The following is a 20,425-nucleotide window of genomic DNA, read 5'->3' on the forward strand; positions in this document are numbered from 1 at the left end:
TCTTTATATTACAAGGGTGTCAAGAAAGAACACTTGGTCATTTCCATTTTTGTCATACTTGACAGTAACACACGAGACACGACCAATCAGGTTGAAAATTGCTTACACAAACAAACACTGATTCATCTATTAATAATCATCCAATTACCATGCCCTAATGCTGATAGGAATCATAGTGACTCGCGCAAACAGTACACTGACAAGAATATGTGTGTTTACAGAATGACGTAAAGATCCTGATGCTTAAATCTCATAACTTCAATCTGGATTTATCTTAATCATCAGATTTTGAGATGAAGAAATACCAAATTGTGTATCATAATATACATAATATACAGCAGAAAAAAATAATCATTGACCAATTAAATGAATCAATGAACAAAACAGTCCAAGTTGCACCAAGAATCATGTGTTTGACAAAGTATACTTAAAACTAAAACATCAAACCCCTTACAATCCCATCAACTGAGGATTAAACCCGGGCCTTCCCTACATCAACTGAGAGTCAAAGTGCTGGAAGAATTTATATTGCGGGTAAGAAGAATCTTGTTTCCGGCTGAAGATTGTGTAATTTGCTGTACAAAAGCAATTCATAGAAGAAAAGTAAATAGAGCTTGTAAAAAGGATTTGGGACTCTGTAGTTTTCGTTGTTGCAGAGTACTTGTGTCATTTGTAGTTAACACGCCACGAACTTTGTCCCCCTTCTGGAAAGCGAAAACATAAACTATCCGTAAGTACGTTCACACATCTTTGAAACAAGCTTAAACAAACAGTTAGGCCACACTTGATTTGAGGGTCGTTTTTTCAAGATTTTAGGATTATCTACCTTAAGTATACCTCACCATATGAACTTTTACTTCTCTACCTCATTAATGTTGTACACTTGTACGTTATTTAGAAATTGGAATTGTTTGTGAAGGCCTTAAGAGTATCATTAAGAGTGAATCATGATAGAACTATGGCCTATTATTCAGGAACCAAGGGAGTAACACCATTAAAAAGTCAGAGAATTAAACAAAAGTTAATTTACTTGTGCAGCATCCTTGAGAGGGCCCCAACACTCAATGCAATTGTACTTCGCCGAACTTGAATGGAAATAAACCCATACAACAGCTTCCATAAGTTCTGGATGTGCCTTAAAGAGGGCTGAATCTCCATACAGAATAGCTTGAAGAACCTAGTCAAGGCCAACAAACAAAGTTAAAAATTCAATCATCAATATTATCATATATAGTGGATATTCATGTTGTTAAGATAGAAGATGAACTCACCAATGGAAGATCTTTAGAGAAAATGTGATATCGTAGCTCAGCAACCAGATCACGTAAGAGGTTGTTGGGACCACTAACATAACAATGAACGACCAAGTGCATTTTCCCTTTAATATCTTTCCACTCAGCAACTACATCATCCTTGCTGTACCATCCTTGCAACTGCAAGTTCAAAACAAAAGTGTACAAATTAACATGTGTCACAGTACTAAAACCATATTGAACGAGCATGCATACAGTAGGGATGTCAAATTCAGGAGCTACCCAACATTGCACAACAATAAAAAAAATTTCAACGATATTTTCTGTAATATGAGGAAATCATAAATGTTGGATTTGCTCAAGAAATTACCATATGTTGTGAAATAATTCAGGACCGATCAGATTGTGAGAAAGGAGGAAATTACATCCATATTACAAAGTAACCAAACACACCAAAAATAATAAGGAAAGGAACACAAATGTTTCAGACTATGCTAAGGATATGATGAATGGCCATTATGCATACCTTAAGGTGCATACCTGGTCAACATTGATGATGTTGGAGATGGTTAGGGTTAAATTTGCAGTAAAATCGCAATGTGAGAGAATGTAAACTCTAGGCACAACTTTGGTGTACTCATCAACTTCTTGTCCCATGAAATCCACTGTCAGCTTTGATGCTTCAAACGTCGCTTGAGGACCCAAAATTCTAACAGCCTACCAACATCATGGATGACAAAAGAATCTCATCACTGAAAGTTTAAGAATGACAACTTTGTTGAATAGACTAAGATTGTATCAATTAACCAACATTTTCATGGGATCTTATTCATGACATAGTCTTATTCATGGCTTCACAAACCCCAACAAACTTTTAATTTTTAATAAAAAAATATATATAAATATAAACTAATACTTTTGGGCTTCTAACTAAATCCCAACATCCTCTAGACATCCCAGTTACACCCCCTAAACATTTTTCTAAAACTTCATAATCAATTATCATCATGATAGTTATATAGAGTTTTCAGGGTCATAGTTTTCCTACCATTGCGCAAGTAGATTCCATCATAAGTGACAACAACATGAGCTAAAAATGTACCAATTAAACCCTTTTGAAGCAGGAAGCAATTTTTCAATCTAAATCGACTTGCAAACTTCATTTTCCATCATTTATTGGACTCTTGCCAGATAAAGCGTGGCTATAATCTCCTGAGGGACTGTAAGGGCCAAGGGAAGTCCTATTCGCGGCATAAACCACTACAATGTCGCCACCACTAACCTATTTCTACCACTTCTACCACCACCAAGACCAAGAAGGCAAGAACTTCCCATCTACCAATACCACCATCAGTCCATCACTTACACCATAAAGTGCAACCTCCAAAGTCAATATACCACCACAACTATCCTACATACCACCTACACCAAAAATTTCACTCATTTTCTGTGTTCATCTGTTTTAGTTCAAATAACACAAATTCAACATTATTCCATCAAATTGCTTGCAATCTAGCTTCAAAATCATACACTTCTAACTCAATTACATCATGCAGTTCAAAATCATAACATTCAAATACCTAGTGTAAATCAATTTACTCACATTCTTCCCAAAATTCTTGAACTGCCCTTACAATTTTACCTTCTAATTCAGACAACAATGATGAAAACAATAACCCCACATCCAAATTTCATTCTCAAATAAACCCATATAACAAAAACTTACCCAAATTGCTCAAAATTGAAATGGGTCACAAACTACCATCAATTAATAAAGAATAAAAATTAAAAATTGAAACCAAGAACATAATTTATACCTCAGATATAAGAGCATTTTTGTAGGGAGCTCCACCTTTAGTAACAGAAGAAATAATAGGAGTAAAAATGGGTTTTCTAGTACCAGAACTAAAGAAAATGCTTCGAGTTTTAGAGCTAAAAAAATGGTGGGGTGAAAGTGAGAATGCACAAGTCCAGCTACTTGCCATGGAAGCACATCAAAATTCTCTCTCCTCTACTCTTCTTCATGTTATATACCCACCACCACCATTGTCATCAAAGAGTGAGGTTGCAGAGAAAAGGGGTGAAAGAGAGAGAGAAAAGAAGGGATTTTGTGTGTGGATGAGTAGAATTGAAATTGGAGAGAGTTAGGAAATTGAGAGATGTGGATGTGGATGCTTTGTCCCTACCATATTCTTTGAACTATCCATGGAGTTTTAATCTACCACTCATTTCTCAATTTAGAGCTTATTCAATAGGGTTATAGGGTTAATACAAGTAATTAGATTGGAACTAGCCTTCTGACCCGTGCAATGCACGGGATTTTTATAAGACCACTCTCATTCATGGGCAAAAAATAAAAAAAAATAAAAATGCCACTCTCTCTCTACTAACTTTCTCACTCCTCTTTTCCATTTTTTTTATGGGCATTTTATTTAAGAACTCTTCCCACACTCATGGGCTAAACAAAAAAAAAAACCACACCACCATCTCTCCTATATTTTCTCTCACAAACACTCATGGGCCCATAGGTACTGTAGCAATTTATTTTTGCCATTCCTATGGGCATTTGATAATCTCCTCATGGGCATATTTTTTTTTGCTCATGAGTGGGATAACATTTTTAGCATTTTTACCATTAAATTCTCCTCATGAGCATTTTTTTGCCCATGAATGAGAGTGCTCTAAGGGGTACAATAGTAACTTTTGTATTATAATATGTTTTAATTGAAAAATGAATAGTTTATAAAGGAGAAGAATGGGTGATAATTGAATGTAATTGTAGAGATATTAAGTTGGGGGAAAATGAATCAAATAATATTCATATATGTATTTTTTTTTTATTTTTTTTTTTTTGAAGGGAACATTCATACATGTATTGAATTATAGCTAATTCTTTTTTAAAATAATAAGAAAGGGGATTAATTAATGAAGGGAGGTGACATGTGGCATTGGTGAAAAATAAATTTTAATTACATGTGGCATGATGGGGATGATGGTTTGTCTTTAAATACTAAGTATAGATGAGATTGCGAACATGTCTATTACGGAGTAATACATACATTCGGGTAGTTGGGTATGACAGTCGAACGAGTTTGAGTACAGGTCTATTATATATTTGACTAGTCGAGTATAGCACTCTCGGGTGTATCATGCGTCTTATGAACAAGTTTGAGTACATGATTATTATTTATACCTTCAGTAAAGTTGCAAAGAGAGTACTAACGTTTCAAACGTTGCAAAGAGGGTATTGAACCCACTATTCCAGGTTAACAATCCGGTTGCAATTGCTTATAACCGGTTACTTCCTATTTCCCTTTAAAAAAATTTAAAAAAAAAAACTTAATTGTCCACTCACTTGTACTTTGGGAAGTGAAAAGCCATCATTACACTGACAATGGCGCGATTTTTGGAAGGTGAAAAGCCTTTTTATTCACTCTTTCACCCCATTGGCTTCCTCATTACTTCCATTTTCAGATAAAAACCAGAGCATTTCATTCCAAAAAAAAAAAAAAAAAAAACTCGTACTTCCTCTTCAAGAAAATCGCCATTAATGTGGGAGTGTGATTGTCCATCTTCCTGCAAGAAAGCAAAGTTGGCTGAGCTTCAATCTACTCAAGGTATATTCCCTTTTTTTGTCTTCACCTTCTTAATTTCGCCATTAATGGTGTTGTATGCTTGTTCTGTTTTTTTTATTTGGGCGAATTTTGTTTGAAAGTGATTTTTCTTGTTTTAGTTATCGTGATCTTGTATTTTTTTTGCGTAATTCTGTTGTTGTGGGTGATTATCAAAATTGAATTGTGTTATTGTTGGGTAAAATTTCTTGAGAATTATGTCTAGGGTTTTGGCTTACTGAAACAGAGTAGGTTTTTCCATGGAAAATACCTTGTCTAACTCCATTAATTTACCTAGGTATGGACGCTCTTTCCATTGCTCACCCAATTTTCAGCAACCCCGATTTGCTTGTGGTCCATGTCTTCTCCAAGCTGGACTGGGGTAGTCGGGATAATGTGAAGAAGGTCTGCAGGAAATGGCGTCTGTGGTGGAAGACCCGCCACCTAGCCCGACTTCAACCCTTTTTCGGTCCCAAAGCCTCTGTCAACGAGTGGATCCTTAACGACCTCATCTACAATGATGGTCGTGTCTTTCATGCCTGGATCAACAATGACATGACAGTCTATTTTGATGGCTTCCCTCTGCTCTTCAAGGAGGATGTGTAGGCTGTTGTTGTTAGGTTGGGTGGGGGGTGTGTGCAGCTAGATGGTTTTTGGGGTTAGGAGCTGCTAGATTTAAGCTTGTTCTTTTTTTTTTTTTTTTTTTTTTTTTAAGTTTTAAGATGTGAATTGTAGGAGTGCATTGTCATGGTTAAGTAGGTTTTTGTTGTTAATGTGACAAATCATTTATAATCTTTTGGGATTTGTCACTACCATGACAATGCTTAGGTTGAAATGGATGGCTTGGCTTGTATAGCCATTTTGTAATGGAACAAATGTATATGTATGAATGAAGCCACTTCTCTTTGCTGTGTTGTTATTATTATGCACTTATTTTATCATGAATCAAATGCTATGATATGCTTATTAAGAGAGTGCTTATTGTGGCAGAAAATATGGATGAATTAAGACCATGTTTAGTTGTACATGAATTAAGGAGAGGACATGAATTAAGACCACTTTGTATTTCCTGTAATTTTTGTAATTGCTTCCTCTGATTTTTTTTTTTCAATAGATGCAAGATGGAGAAGTTGGCTATGGAGATGAGTATATATGGAAGTCAGTTTTTTTGGAGTTGTACCAGCTATAATTTAACTGATAGATTTCTTGAACAATGGCAAACTTTAGTCCCCTCTTTATTAATGTCAGAATTTTAATTTTTTTTTTTTTTTTGTTTGGTTAACCTGTTGTAGAAGGTCAATTATGTGGTGAGTACTCTATCTGCAACGTTTGAAACGTTAGTACTCTCTTTGCAACTTTTGGCAAACGTTAGTACCTTCAATTTGTATTAACTCTTCAGTAAAGTATGACACTTTTGGGTGTATCATGCATTTTATGACCGAGTTTGAGTACAGGTCTATTATACTTTTGAATAGTCGAGTAAGACACTCTCAAGTGTATCATGCATCTTATACACGTACTTGTTTGATTCAATGAGCGAGCATTAGTATCATGCTAAGATTGGTCTAGTGGTAAGGATTGTACCTTTCAACCTTCCACTACAGACATTTTGAGGGTGGGGATCCCTTGCCCTTTCATTTTAGCAATTTCGATCACATTAAGAGGGCGTTTGGTTCGGAAAATGAAAACAGAGTGAAAAGGAAACAAATGAGAGGGGAGAAAGAAATTATTTAGACATTTTGCTACTCCCTCCGTCCCTAAATTACATTCTTGTTTTCTTCTATTATGTGAGGAATAAATGCTAGAAATAGGAATGTAATTTAGGGACGGAGGGAGTATTACCTTAAAAATGCATAGAAAAGATGATATTTCTTCAACCATAACTAAATTACATTCGCATTTTACCTAATAATGCCTTTATTATAACTTGAATGTACAAACCTACCCTCACGTGTATCATATTTTCTTATTATTACTCCTGTCCCTTAATTAGATTTCTACTTCTATCTATTATTTGAGGAATAAATACTAAAAACAGAAATCTAATTAAGGAACGGAGGGAGTACTTTTGTCATCGTGAATATTTTACGCCCCAAGGCCTCCAACCCGATAGCCGGACGATTTAATAACTCGTAATTAATTAGGTTTTGTTTTGTTATGTTATTTTACGGAGTAGTTTACAGTGTTTCAACTTTCAAGGCATTAATAATAGAGGAATGAATGTCTTCAAATCGGGGAAACACTAGGTAGCTTTTTCTTGATAATTTCACTGCTTTGCGTTGATTATGGAAATAGTACATTTCCTTATTCATTTCTTAAATAACTCACAATCCAATCCTAAATTCTTTTCCTTTTTATGATATTCGTCTTCCTTAACAGTTAACATCTTCTCACTCCTAAGATCCAATGCCTTGATTTTTCACCATCAACTGCAGGTATTTCATATCATGCCCCCCTTTTCCTTTTTCTTTTATTTTGATCGTTTATCATATTTGATGGGTTCTTATGTAAAGTGGGTAATTACTTTCTTGCTCAGAATTTTTTCATGATTTGCTCAAAATGCTCTGTATTTGTCCATACATAAAATTGTTATGTTTGTTTGTTCCATTGGTATTTGGTAGGATTGAAATTGTGTGTCGGTGTGTAGTGGAGTAGACGAGATTTGATCCGAGGTCTTGGGTATCAACCCGTGAGAGATAGTTATATAAACCCGGATGTACCGTAAATCCAACTAACCCAAGGTTAGTTTATTTTGATGATTGTTTTTCACTCAATCATCAAATGAAGAGCAAAAACTAACTTTGGGTTTGTATGGTACATTCGGGTGTATATAACACCTTCTACCAACACGAAACCTTTAATTTAATAAGGTAGCTGCTTAGTGTTATTTATGTGATGCACATTTATAGGTTGTGGTTGATTGTGAAGGAATTTCAGTTTATATGCCTTGATTGTCTAATGACATAATTTTTTTCGTTAGTGGTAGTTTTGTTGTTTTTGAATTTTTGGTATATAGGGAGCCACAAAGGGTAGTGATGTAGATAGGAGTCCCGAGTCGAGTATAATCTCACTTCACCAACTCAGCTAGGTGGCATCCAGTCGTCGATAGTTGTGACTATTGTGATTGTTGGATTGAATTGTTTTTGATGATGCATATGCTCTTCCTGACTAATTAGTGTCCTTGTGAAAATACACCAATGTGGTTTCTTTATTTTTCATTGGAAATGTATATTTTGAATCAATCCATTTGTCCTAGAGCTGATTTTCAAGATTTATTGATTGAAAAGTTAGAATCGCCTTTGATTGAGGTCCCTGTGATTAGTGATTTTGTTCTAACCATTTTGATACCTTCTTTCTGTAGGGTTGTTAATATCATTCTAAAGGAAGGCATTTTTAGCTAGTGAGAGGTCATGGCTCAGGGAAGGTATGCCCGAGTTGACGGGCAGAATTCTCCAAACTATTGTTTGATATTTTGTATCATGGGGTTTGTTTCTACATGTTTGCTAGCTGCTTGGATGACACAGTCATCATCAATTAGCCCTGTTCGCACAGAAATATCAGTAGAGGAATTCATGGGTGGCATACCGAAGGTAGTAGATGAGAGTGATGCTACGTTGCCTGTGGATGCCTTGAAAGTGAATGATGGCAGAAGCAGTGTGCAGGAAGGCAGCAATCCTAGTGTTCAAGATATAGGAAATGCATTTCCAAAAGAGTCTCAGAATACGGAGGAGCAAAACTCCCAAAAGGTAAAAGAAGGGTTGGTTTCTGGGGATAAAGCAGAAAACAAGGGAGCTGAAGAGCAAAAGCGTGGAGAAGATGGGACAGATGCGAGTAAGCAGGAAGTAACTAGTGACAAGTTTGACGGTGTAGTCCAAAGACATGATGACAATGCTGGACCTAAGGAGAGTTCTGATGATTCAAACAAAGTAGGAGAAACAAAAACCAAAGTTGAGGAAAGTGGAGGATACCAAGACAGGATACCAGGAGCTCAGGAAGAGATAGATGCTATGAAGAAGATGCAGGATGGAGCAATCAATCAGTCTGATCAAGAAATAAATAAGGATTTAAAAGAGAATTCCAGTGTTTTACCGTCAAAAAATGAGTCAACATCTGGGACAGAGTTGTCAAATGAAACTTCACCTCAACCTCAAGCTATGCCTTGGCCAACACAATCAGCAGAGTCAGAGAAAGAAAAACTCTCACAGGGATTCTCAGTGCCAAAACACCAAAAAGAATATAGATGGAAAGTATGTAATGTCACTGCAGGACCAGATTATATTCCTTGCCTTGACAATGTTCAAGCTCTCAAAATGCTACACACCACAGGACATTACGAGCACAGGGAACGACATTGTCCTGATGAAGCTCCTACTTGTCTTGTTCCTCTACCTAAAGGGTATAGAACCCCAGTCAAATGGCCTAAAAGCAGAGACATGGTACACTTAATGCTTTGATTAAGAAATGAAAAGAGAGTTTTGAAATAAGATATTTTTCTTGTTCTTGTTATAATAAGTTTTATATTGGATTATCCAGATATGGTTCACTAACGTTCCCCATACAAGGCTTGTTGATTACAAGGGAAAACAGAACTGGGTGAAGATTTATGATCGGTACCTTACCTTCCCTGGTGGTGGGACTCAATTTAAGTATGGCGCTCTTCATTATATTGATTATATTCAACAGGTGATTCCACAAATAAATGTTTTTTTTCCTTGTTAATATAGTAATGTCTGTGCAAATAACAACCCTTGTTATGTGATATTATATGATTAAAAATTTACTTTGAATCAAATATTTTGCAGCATTAATGGACATAGCAAAAGTCAAGGATTAGTGAAAGAAAGATGGAAAGTAAACAAGTAGTTACAGAAAGACAGAAAATATTGCAATATATGTTATCACTTAAGTTTGCCTTAGGCTTGTCTGTGCATAGCAACCATTGTTATGTGATATTTAGATTATCAAATCATTTCTTTGAACAAATAAAGTTAGAAATTATGCATAGGGAAAGAAAGAAGGCAGAGATTGCAATTTATTTTATCACTTTACTTCGCAATTTTCTTATCTTATGGTGTGCAATGGTATTGTTGCTCTTTTTTATTTTGAGCTTTAATCTCGGGAATTATGCATTTTGTACTGCATCTGTCTATTTTTCGCATTAAAATTTTCTTGCATTATAAATTCATTTTTGAAATTCAGACTCTTCCTGAAATTGCTTGGGGTAAGCAAAGCCGTGTTGTATTGGATGTTGGATGCGGTGTGGCCAGTTTTGGAGGGTATCTTTTTGACAGGGATGTACTCACTATGTCATTAGCTCCTAAGGATGAACATGAAGCTCAAGTTCAGTTCGCACTTGAAAGAGGAATACCTGCTATTTCAGCTGTAATGGGAACAAAAAGGTTACCCTATCCGTCCATGGTATTTGATGTTATCCATTGTGCTCGTTGCCGGGTCCCTTGGCATATTGAAGGTAATGTTTATCTCAGTGAACCAGGATTATACCTTTTATGCAAACAAATGCACCATGAATTTGTTTGGATTGACTTTAGGTGGTAAACTCCTTTTGGAACTGAATCGTCTTTTGCGACCTGGAGGCTACTTTGTATGGTCTGCTACTCCAGTTTATCGAAAAGGTGCTGAAGATACAAGCATCTGGAAAGGTGAATTTCATTTTAATCTTGAGTATCATCAGTGCTTAGCTATGCTTCTTTTTGGAGAAACTTATGGAGTTTGTGTATCATGCATGCAGAGATGTCCAAGCTAACTAAGGCAATGTGCTGGGAACTAGTAAAAGTGGGGAAAGATGGAGTTAACAGAAAATCTGCAGCTATATTCAGAAAAACTAGTTCAAATGATTGCTATGAAGAAAGGCCAACAAATGATCCTCCACTTTGCGATGATTCGGATGACCCTAATGATGCCTGGTAATTTCTGCCTAACATTTGATTATGATTTAACCTTGAAGAAACTATGTTATTTTTCCTCTTTAGTCATCTCATGGTTAGTCAACCTGACAAGCAAATTCCAAGTATCTATGTATAGTATTCTATTGCAATTAAAATGTCAATGGATATTGGGAAGTGAACTTTGCATGTGCTTATTGCTTCTATGTTTGCATGGACACTTTAATTAAGTAGTTGGTTCTGGTCTACAGATTCTACTCTTTTTATGCTTCCTAGTTATATAGTACATGTTGCAAACTTAAGTGATAACATAGCAATTTAACTTTAAGAAGTCACTTCCAAAAAATTGAATAATATCCGAAAGAAAGGAGCATTACTTGAACCAAACAAGGCCTAGCTCGTTTTTGTGGTGTGGCTTAATGGTAGGTCCATAGGTGTGCACTTTTATTAAATTGGGATCATCTAGATGCTGACTTGGAGCATTTATTAGATATAAGGAGAGAGCATTTGAATTTGTTAAGTGCTCCCTTTTCTTCCCCTTTTTTGCGTTTTGAGAGTCCTGGCTTAGTTGCAATTTGTTCCGTTTCCCTGACCTACCTATTCAGGATGCTAAAGGGAAGAATGTACAACGGACATACTTTTATGGAAGAAGTTCTTACTTTGTTACTACCTCCTCTCACTGAGGCACGCCATAAAGGCATTGCCTTTTCTTTTTATGATGTTTTGGAGGATTAGTCTTTGTTGCTTGATTAATTGACCGTGTGTTTCTCAGGTATACACCACTTCAGCAGTGCATACACAAAGTGGCCAAAGATTCATCTGAACGTGGGGCTCAATGGCCAGCACCTTGGCCATCACGGTTGGAGAAACCTCCTTACTGGTTGAAGGGTTCTACTGTTGGAAATTCTCCCAAGGACTTCATTGATGACCATAACCACTGGAAACATGAAATTACCAATACATATATGAATGGGATTGGAATTGACTGGTCGTTGGTTAGAAATGTCATGGACATGAATGCATCATATGGAGGGTATGATTTCAAATTATATTTTCCAATTAAATAATTTGTCAATGATATTTCAGTCCTTGTCAACACCCTTGTCTCACGGAAAAGAGGTTTTAAAAAATAAAAAGAAAGAAAATTAAAACGGAACCAGCATGGAAACATGTGGATTACTTGAATAGGTAAAGTCTAGACTAAATAAATTCAATGAATTATTACTGAATTACTGATCTTAGAAGCTGTAGTTATGCTGCTATCCTTCTCTTTGGATATTGTAATACAAACATGCACAGATTCACTATAATGGTGAGTAGGTGTAGGTCCCTTTACGGCACAAGCAACCTTCCTAGTACATGCTTTATTCCTTCTGTTTTCCTTGACTAGGTTGATTCTCAATCAGTATATAATTGATATATGTTTTTTTTCCTTGAAAATAGCCTTTTAGTAGCCATAATTAGCCCTGCCATTCAAGTATGTGTTGATGCAAATAAAAGAAACTAGCCTACTTCTTGAACTCAGCCTTAAATTGCTCTCTTAAACAGATTTGCTGCAGCTTTGAAGGATTTGAAACTGTGGGTGATGAATGTAGTTCCCGTCAATTCATCAGACACTCTTCCTATTATATACGAGCGTGGCCTATTTGGAATATACCATGACTGGTGTGAATCATTTAGCACCTACCCAAGATCTTATGATCTCCTTCATGCAGATCACCTCTTCTCTGATCTTGCAAAAAGGTTCGGAAATCAAATGCTAATGGTTCATTTGTGTATATTATTATATAGTTCTTTGATGATATTACGATAGTACTTTTGTCCCTGTAACAGGTGCAACATTGTTTCGGTGATGGCAGAAGTAGATAGAATATTGAGGCCAGGGGGTAGATTAATAGTTAGGGACAATACTGAGACCATGTCCGAGGTAAGGAGCATGGCTAAATCGCTTCACTGGAAGATCACTCATTACAATGATAACGATGAACTAGTCTGTATAATGAAGACATTGTGGCGGCCCTCGGAAGTAGAACTAATTGCTGGTGCCACAGCTTGACTAATTGAATCACCAGTCCTCAAACTAGAATGAACTTTGCATTGCTGAGATAGTGAGATAGGTCTATTCTTTTACCTATATATCTAGCTTCATCAACTTTTAATGATGCAGCTGTTTTTTTTGTAGCTCAATTTTCTTTTAGTTGTTTATTGTATGATACGTACATTTCCTTATATATTTATACGGAGTACTAAAAAAGCAAATGTAGGCTATAAAATTTATACAGTATTAATCCTCAAAAAAAAAAATAAAAATAAAATTACGGAGTACTAGAAAAGCAATTGCCCTTTAAAAAGGCATAATATTGTGCAATTTTTTTTTTTAAAATTCCAATATTACCCTTCCCATTGATTGTTAATTGCCAGACAATTTTCTCTATATTTATGCCAGATTGCCAGACATCTGTTAATTGTTGACTTTGTAATTTCCACTCGTCTTCCCAGAGCTTTGTCAGGTGTTTTATCATAGAAGTAGTATTTTCAATTAATTTAAAATTGTAATTAGATTTATACTATGTAAATTGAATAAAATCTACTGTAATATTTCTTCCTTTTCATACTGGTTTCACATTTCTTATAAATACGTTTGCTAACACATAATTTTAAATATTAATATAAGCAAGAAAAAAATAACAACAACGTATAAGATTATGATTTTTTGCACAAAGTCAAAACATATCAACTAGGAGTAAAAAAGAAACATTGGAATTAAGATATTTTCCAAGGAGGTTGTAGCTTAAAATCTCAACTTCAATTGATTTTGCTGATTTTAATAAAATGACCCTTCAAATACCGTATGTTATAAATAAAAGAGATAAAAACAAGTTAAAATAATTAATACTTGTATAAATTCAAATATGCAAAAATGAAGTGAATACAATGTCCCTAAAACATTATTCAAATAACTTTATAAAATTCAAGGATTCCCTTTTCGTGATGCTACTTAATATCCTAACTTGAATATTCTGTTCCCAATTTTTATTTGTAAACATTGCGGTGTCAAAATCAATTATGTCACACATAAGTACATAGCACACAAATTAATCCGAGTACATACTTTAAATACGTAATATCGACATACAATTTAGATAAGTACATGATAATTTATTTGTATATGCAAATAAATATAACGAACATATAGAAATTGGTATGACATTACATTGTTTCTTATCAATTAATATGGAGTAATTAATTTAGGAAAAAACAGTTAATCACAATTTTTTGCTAAACAATAATAAAATTAATTCAATCACTTTAATAAAACACAATCTAAATCAGTTCGAAATTAATCTTATTTTAATCTGGTCTATAATTAATAGCCCGATACGTTGCACATACACACACCATCAAATCATTAGAATTATAAAAAATCTCACTAGATCTCACTTCCTTAGATAGTTACATAAATTGGCTTAGGAAACAAGATACAACATGTGTATTAAATTTTTGCAAGTGTACTATACTATAAATAAATAAAACCTTGATTTAAGGTTGATTATTATAATAATATAAAATCAAAATTTGATTAATAAAGTAATTAGGAATAAATCATTCCAACACCCGCTGTAAAGGCAGTCGGTTGTAGTCGGCAGTCGACAGTGTTGAGTGAACCCCATCACTCACTCTCTCTCTCTCATCTCCACCATTAAAACCCCTTTAAATTCTTCATTGTTTTAGCTCCAAATCTTCAGATTTCTCAACTTGGTACATTTCTTCTCTCTCTTTCTTTAACCCATTTTCATTTTTTTGGATCTTGGTATTTCTTCCTGTTTTTTGAGGCTTTTGGGTTCTTTATTCTAATTGTTTGTAGTTCTAAATTTGATTGTTTGCTTTATTTTATTTAGGAATTAATCTTGTTTTATGAAGAAAGATCAATGCTAGTATTATAGTTTGTTGTTTGAATTTTGTGATTTTAATTGTGATTTAAGTGTAATTTTTTTTATGTGGATCGATGCTGGATTGTTTAATATGATTGAAAATTTTGTGGGTTGTAATTTTTGTAAGTTTTAACTAGTTATGATTGAGTTTCTGTTCATTGCTTTTATGGGTTTTTGTAATTATTTTGAATGTGAACGTAGATATTGCTTTTTCTTGGTAGGTTTCTGATTGGTTTTTCTTAAAGATATAGAATTTGATTTTGATTTGCAATTTTGATTTTCTGGGTTGTTGATTGAGTTCTTTGTGATTTCTATTGTCAGTATTACAAGATAAATTTGAGAGGGTGGTTGTGGTTTTGGTAAAGGGATGGCGTCCGGAAGGTATACTCGCATTGATGCGAGGGGGAAATCGTCGTCGAACTACTGTTCGACCATTGTTGTTGTTGTGATTGTGGCAGCATGCTTAGTCGGGGCCTGGATCACGATGTCCTCGTCGGTAGACCCTGCTGGTTATGTTGGTATGTCTGTAGGAAAGGATGCCAAGCAAAATAAAGTGAGTGAGAAAAGTTCTAGGGAGTTTGAGGATAATTCAGGTGACTTGCCTGAGGACGGTCTCAAGGGGAATATTGAACAGGCCAGTGAGAGAGATGAGAGTTACTCGAAGTTGCAAGAAAATGAAAGTGTAGGCCAAGAGTCTGAGAATTCGGGTGAATCTGGTCAGGAGGAGAAGCCAGAGAAATCGGGTTCTGATGAGGATGAGAGGGCTGATGCCAATAAGGAAAAAGAAGTTGAGTCTGTGAAGGATGAAGATGTCAAAAGCGCGGAAGAAGATTTAAATAACGGAGGAGATGAGACAACTGAAAAAATTCAACAAGAATCTGAGGAAAATAATGATGACAGTAAAATCAAAACTGACGAAGCTGAAGAGAAATCTGGATCAGAGGAGAGTTCTGAAGGTGTAAAGGAAAAGATAGATGACAGTAAACTCAAAACTGACGACTCTGAAGAGAAATCTGGATCTGAGGAGAGTTCTGAAGGTGCTAAGGAAAAGATAGATGAAGTGAAGGATGAAACTGATAGTCAAAGCCAGGAGAAAGTTAGTACAGAAAGTGAGTCCAAGGACAAAGCAGAGTTACTTGATGAAACTTCCACTCAGACCGGGGCTTGGTCAACTCAAAAAGCTGAGTCAGAAAAACAGAAAGTTTCTGAGAAATCCTCAGACTCATCTTCTGAGGACCAAAAGACCTACAAATGGAAACTCTGTAATGTCACTGCTGGGCCAGATTATATTCCTTGCCTTGACAACATTCAGGCTATCAAAAGGCTTCCCAGTACAGGTCATTATGAACACCGAGAGAGGCACTGCCCTGAGGAAGCTCCCACATGCCTCGTTCCTCTGCCTGAGGGGTATAAAACTTCCGTGAGGTGGCCTAAAAGCAGGGAGAAGGTACACAAAGTGCTTTGAAGTAAAGAAGTAAAGAAATGACTGCATTGGATCATTCTTATTTTTGTGCTTATTATAATACGTTGTTGTGTTTGTTTATGCAGATATGGTTTGCCAATGTTCCCCATCTCAAGCTTGCAGAAGTGAAGGGACATCAGAATTGGGTACAGGCTTCTGGGGAGTATATCACATTTCCTGGTGGTGGGACACAATTCGTGCATGGTGCTACACGTTACATTGATTTCATTGAAAAGGTTATCCTTTACTGCATTTTTTCCCCCGCTGATTATCCTTCATCTTTATTGATGAAGTAGCATCATTGCTGATGCATTTTCCTCATTTTTTATGGCTGTAATGTTCAAAAAGGTGAACAGCTATTTTGCTGATGCATGCATTCACAAGTATATAAAACCAACTGATAATTTTTTATCAAAAAAAAAAAAAAAAAGGGAATAAATAGAAGAATTAATTATTTATATAGCTGGAGTCTAGTCCCTCACTCAGAGGTCATGAGTGGTTCTTTAACCTTTATGTCTGGTTGTGCTGCATTGCCTGCATGCTTGGCAGTTGGCACCTCATTGAGGTTGAAGTATGTTTCTTATGTCTCTAGCCCTTCTTTTGTTACTAGGTAATTTCCTTCCGGTATCAAGTTGAGCTTTGAGATGGTGTAATAGTGGTATCCCTCTCCATCTTAGATTCCTGTGGTCTAGGGATCAAATCTCGTTGGTTTAGGGATCAAATCTCGTTGGTTTATCTCTCCCCGACCCCCCCCCCCCCCCCCAATCTGTTATTATATTTCTGTCCTGCTTGTCTCAATCAAGAAATTTTTTTTTTGACTATGCTGTTGCTTCATTACCAGTTTATACGTGAGTTTATTACTATTGTTGCGCATTCTCCAGTGGTAGAACATTTGAGAGTGACTTTGTTCCTTGCTTATGCTTTGTGCTGGAAACACTTGAATTGTTTCTCTCTGTCACATCTGATCAAGTCTTCATCTGTTCTCCTATATCTTATTCTCGGTCTGCTTAATTTTGGCAATGTAGGTTTCTCATGCTTCTGTGATACTGTGTGTCACTGACTTACTATATAATCATTGATGGCAATATGTGTTCTAAACTTTACAATTATATTACTTTTTAGTGGGATGTATTTGGTTGTTGTTTCTCGATGTTGAAAAATAATCAACCCCATTTCTTAAAAACCCATACTTGATGTTGCTAGCACTTTGAATTTCATTGTAACTCAGTGAACCTTTCTTTTTTCTTTTATTTTCAGACTCTTCCTGATATTGCGTGGGGGAAGCGAAGTCGTGTTGTTTTGGATGTAGGATGTGGTGTAGCTAGTTTCGGAGGATTTCTTTTTGACAAAGATGTACTCACTTTGTCACTGGCTCCCAAAGACGAACATGAAGCTCAAGTGCAATTTGCACTTGAAAGAGGAATACCAGCTATATCTGCTGTCATGGGTACAAAGAGATTACCCTTCCCCAGCAACGCCTTTGATATCGTCCATTGTGCACGTTGCAGGGTCCCTTGGCATGCAGAAGGTGTTTTACACGTCATCCTGAACTACAACTTTTAAAAGTTTAATTTAAATTTGTATCTAACGTTAATATATTTGATAGGTGGTAAACTGCTTTTGGAACTTAATCGTGTCTTGCGCCCGGGAAGCTACTTTGTATGGTCTGCCACTCCAGTTTACCGTAAAGATGAGGAGAACGTGGCCATTTGGAAAGGTGCATTATATAACAGTTTTTTACTTCATCATTCTATTAGTCTTGCAATTACTGGCATGGAACTGATCTGAACTCTGTGTACTGTATTCTCAGCTATGTCCAAGCTAACTAAGTCAATGTGCTGGGAGCTTCTGAAAATCGGGAAAGATACTGTAAATGGAGTATCTGCAGCAATATATCGCAAACCTATGTCCAATGATTGCTATGAGAGTAGAATGAGGAGTGAGCCTCCACTTTGTCAAGAATCTGATAACCCAAATGCGGCCTGGTAATCTTTGCTTTGTCTTTATTTATGTGAAATAGATGTTAGAGCACATGATAAATATGCTACTTATGTCAAAGCAACTTGTGTAAAATAAACCTGAACGACTCCAGTCATTGGCTTCCTGTACCCCATTTGAGAGTTGTGACTGGTAGAGGAACCCACAGACAACATTTTATGGTAAGCCCTTCCACCCATGGAGAGCATTGTTTTGACCGAGCAGGGAAAGGTGTGAGAGATAAATATAAGTATTTTTTACTTCTATTTTTATTAGTCACAGTGAAGTAATCACATTAATACATAAAATTTGTCTCAAAATAACATTCAAACCATAAACCTAGGGCTTAAAATATCAAACAGTTTTCAGCTTGTGAGTGCTCAAAAACAGGAGTAAACTATCTCCAAATCACAGATGGGTGTCGTTCTTGATTTACTATGACCACCAGATATTGCATTATTTTCACTGCAAAGACTGTGATGGTTTAATTGTGATTAGTAGTTGTTGTGTCTCTTATTACTGAGAGCACTTTTTGCTGAGCTATGAATAAAGACTTGGTACAAATTCTCTATGATCACTCACCTCCAGTTAGGGCATGTTAGTGCTACATCCCTGCTGCAGGAGGGTGGTGGACCTGGCGGTGGGAAGTGGGGAGGATATGGTGGTAAATGAATTGGTATTTTACATCTGTGCGTGATTGTGTGTGTATTTTTTTTTCATCCTTTTTGTCTGTGGCCCTTTGTAGTTGATGTATTTGATATTGATTGTCGAAAATTTCTTTTGTCAGGGATATACCAATGGAGGCATGCTTACACAAAGTACCAACAGATCCATCGGAACGTGGATCTCAGTTGCCTGCTAAGTGGCCATCAAGGCTGGATAAAACTCCTTACTGGTTAAAAGACTCTGAGACTGGGGTTTATGGCAAAGCAGCTCCAAAGGATTTCACTGCTGACAGTAAGCACTGGAAACGTGTTGTTGCTGATTCTTACATGGATGGTATTGGCATTGATTGGTCTTCGGTGAGAAATGTGATGGATATGAGAGCTATATATGGAGGGTAAGCTCTTGTTACTTTACTTACTTTAAACTCCATATGTTCTCTGTATCTGATAATTTACCTGAAGCATGCAATATGGAGTAAGAATTATTAGTTGATAATCAGGAGATCAGAAAATAGTTGAAGTTTGAAAAACGTTAATTTGACTACAAAACCATGCATTGAAAGTTTAAAATGTTTAGATCAAATAGTATAACAAATCTTATTGTTTGATTGTAATTTGTTATTCTCATGAGAGTGTTGCTCTCTCTCAGCATTTTGTTTTCTCCTTAAGTTCATATACATCTGGGTTTTATGACTTAAGAATGTTAGCATTATTCTGCTATATGAGGATGCAGTTAGCAAGTTACTCTGTTTTTTTTTTCCTCTGATTTGCAATTTTCTTCCAGATTTGCTGCAGCTTTGAAGGACCTGAAACTTTGGGTTATGAATGTAGTTCCTGTCACCTCACCAGACACCCTGCCGGTTATCTATGAACGAGGTTTATTTGGTATATATCATAATTGGTGTGAGTCATTCAATACCTACCCAAGAACATATGATCTACTTCATGCTGATCATCTCTTCTCAGATCTCAAGAAAAGGTTTGGCAATCTTCTAATATTGCTTAAGATCCATTAATATTATACGGAGTAAGTGAGTTTCATCTGCTTTAATTTGTAATGATCAACTTTTTTGCTCAGGTGTAACCTCAAGGGAGTTATGGCAGAAGTAGACAGAATTCTAAGGCCAGAAGGAAGTTTAATAGTAAGAGACAATGCCGAAACCATAGCTGAGGTGGAGAGCATGGCGAAATCCCTACAGTGGAAGATCAAATTCACGTTCTCAAAGGACAATGAAGGATTACTTAGTGTTCGGAAGACAAGATGGCGTCCCTCTGAAGTAGAAACTATTAGGTCAGCCATAGCTTAGCTTCCAATGGACGGGTTATCATAGCTTGGGAAAATACGCTGTTTCGGAATAGGTATCTATATTCTTTTATTGATTTAGCAGCACTGGTTCTCAAGAATGCAGAGGTTATATATGTGTAGCAATCTTATACAGTAGTTGGCTAAAAAGATAGCACAATTATCCTAGTAAGTATTTTCATGTTTGATTTACTTGATAGTTTTGTATTCCACTAATCCACTTAACCCTATAAAATTGAGGGAAGTGGACTTAGTAATTTTTATGTTTTTGACCCTAAGACAAATAATGCTTAAAATAGTAAAAGTTCATTCTCTTTCT

The 20,425-nt window shown here is 35.9% G+C and overlaps 3 protein-coding genes across 6 annotated transcripts; 2 read left to right on the forward strand and 1 right to left on the reverse strand.

Annotated features, from left to right (window-relative positions):
- Window positions 1–302: 302 nt before the first annotated feature.
- Window positions 303–3,401, reverse strand: LOC145639199 (magnesium dechelatase SGRL, chloroplastic-like). Its single transcript, XM_081690369.1, has 5 exons — window positions 3,071–3,401; window positions 1,794–1,970; window positions 1,272–1,433; window positions 1,031–1,177; window positions 303–704 (listed from the first exon to the last, which is right to left on the reverse strand). The coding sequence occupies exons 1-5, from the start codon at window positions 3,236–3,238 to the stop codon at window positions 591–593; spliced, it is 768 nt and encodes a 255-aa protein (XP_081546495.1). The 5' UTR covers window positions 3,239–3,401; the 3' UTR covers window positions 303–590.
- Window positions 3,402–6,989: 3,588 nt separating this feature from the next.
- On the forward strand, window positions 6,990–13,026 carry LOC145639200 (putative methyltransferase PMT24). Of its 4 annotated transcripts, none has more exons than XM_081690371.1 (10): window positions 6,990–7,110; window positions 7,244–7,299; window positions 8,226–9,300; window positions 9,398–9,547; window positions 10,064–10,334; window positions 10,414–10,524; window positions 10,614–10,788; window positions 11,540–11,800; window positions 12,316–12,510; window positions 12,601–13,026. In XM_081690371.1, the coding sequence occupies exons 3-10, from the start codon at window positions 8,275–8,277 to the stop codon at window positions 12,821–12,823; spliced, it is 2,412 nt and encodes an 803-aa protein (XP_081546497.1). In that variant the 5' UTR covers window positions 6,990–7,110; window positions 7,244–7,299; window positions 8,226–8,274; the 3' UTR covers window positions 12,824–13,026. The 4 variants fall into 4 exon arrangements, with proteins under 4 accessions (XP_081546497.1, XP_081546499.1, XP_081546496.1 ...); XM_081690373.1 differs by having other exon boundaries at window positions 8,248–9,300; XM_081690370.1 differs by having other exon boundaries at window positions 7,054–7,299.
- Window positions 13,027–14,369: 1,343 nt separating this feature from the next.
- LOC145639201 (putative methyltransferase PMT25) lies at window positions 14,370–20,419 on the forward strand. The gene is made up of 9 exons (XM_081690374.1): window positions 14,370–14,526; window positions 15,021–16,146; window positions 16,248–16,397; window positions 17,419–17,689; window positions 17,768–17,878; window positions 17,972–18,146; window positions 18,926–19,198; window positions 19,588–19,782; window positions 19,882–20,419. The coding sequence occupies exons 2-9, from the start codon at window positions 15,067–15,069 to the stop codon at window positions 20,108–20,110; spliced, it is 2,484 nt and encodes an 827-aa protein (XP_081546500.1). The 5' UTR covers window positions 14,370–14,526; window positions 15,021–15,066; the 3' UTR covers window positions 20,111–20,419.
- Window positions 20,420–20,425: the final 6 nt, after the last annotated feature.

This window comes from Chenopodium album, chromosome 7, assembly GCF_948465745.1.
Source record: "Chenopodium album chromosome 7, dcCheAlbu1.1, whole genome shotgun sequence".
In the NCBI taxonomy this organism is placed as follows: Eukaryota; Viridiplantae; Streptophyta; class Magnoliopsida; order Caryophyllales; family Amaranthaceae; genus Chenopodium; species Chenopodium album.

Bases quoted from the DNA above. Each gene is read 5' to 3' on its own strand.
- LOC145639199 (XM_081690369.1), bottom strand. From the start codon at position 3,238: ATGGCAAGTAGCTGGACTTGTGCATTCTCACTTTCACCCCACCATTTT. The intron at 1,971-3,070 runs GTATAAATTATG...TGATGTTGGTAG, and splicing joins AAAATGCTCTTATATCTGAG to GCTGTTAGAATTTTGGGTCC. The intron at 1,434-1,793 runs GTATGCACCTTA...TTGAACTTGCAG, and splicing joins ACATCATCAATGTTGACCAG to TTGCAAGGATGGTACAGCAA.
- LOC145639200 (XM_081690371.1), top strand. From the start codon at position 8,275: ATGGCTCAGGGAAGGTATGCCCGAGTTGACGGGCAGAATTCTCCAAAC. The intron at 9,548-10,063 runs GTGATTCCACAA...TTTGAAATTCAG, and splicing joins ATATTGATTATATTCAACAG to ACTCTTCCTGAAATTGCTTG. The intron at 10,789-11,539 runs GTAATTTCTGCC...TGTGTTTCTCAG, and splicing joins GATGACCCTAATGATGCCTG to GTATACACCACTTCAGCAGT.
- LOC145639201 (XM_081690374.1), top strand. From the start codon at position 15,067: ATGGCGTCCGGAAGGTATACTCGCATTGATGCGAGGGGGAAATCGTCG. The intron at 16,147-16,247 runs GTACACAAAGTG...TTGTTTATGCAG, and splicing joins GGCCTAAAAGCAGGGAGAAG to ATATGGTTTGCCAATGTTCC. The intron at 18,147-18,925 runs GTAATCTTTGCT...TTCTTTTGTCAG, and splicing joins GATAACCCAAATGCGGCCTG to GGATATACCAATGGAGGCAT.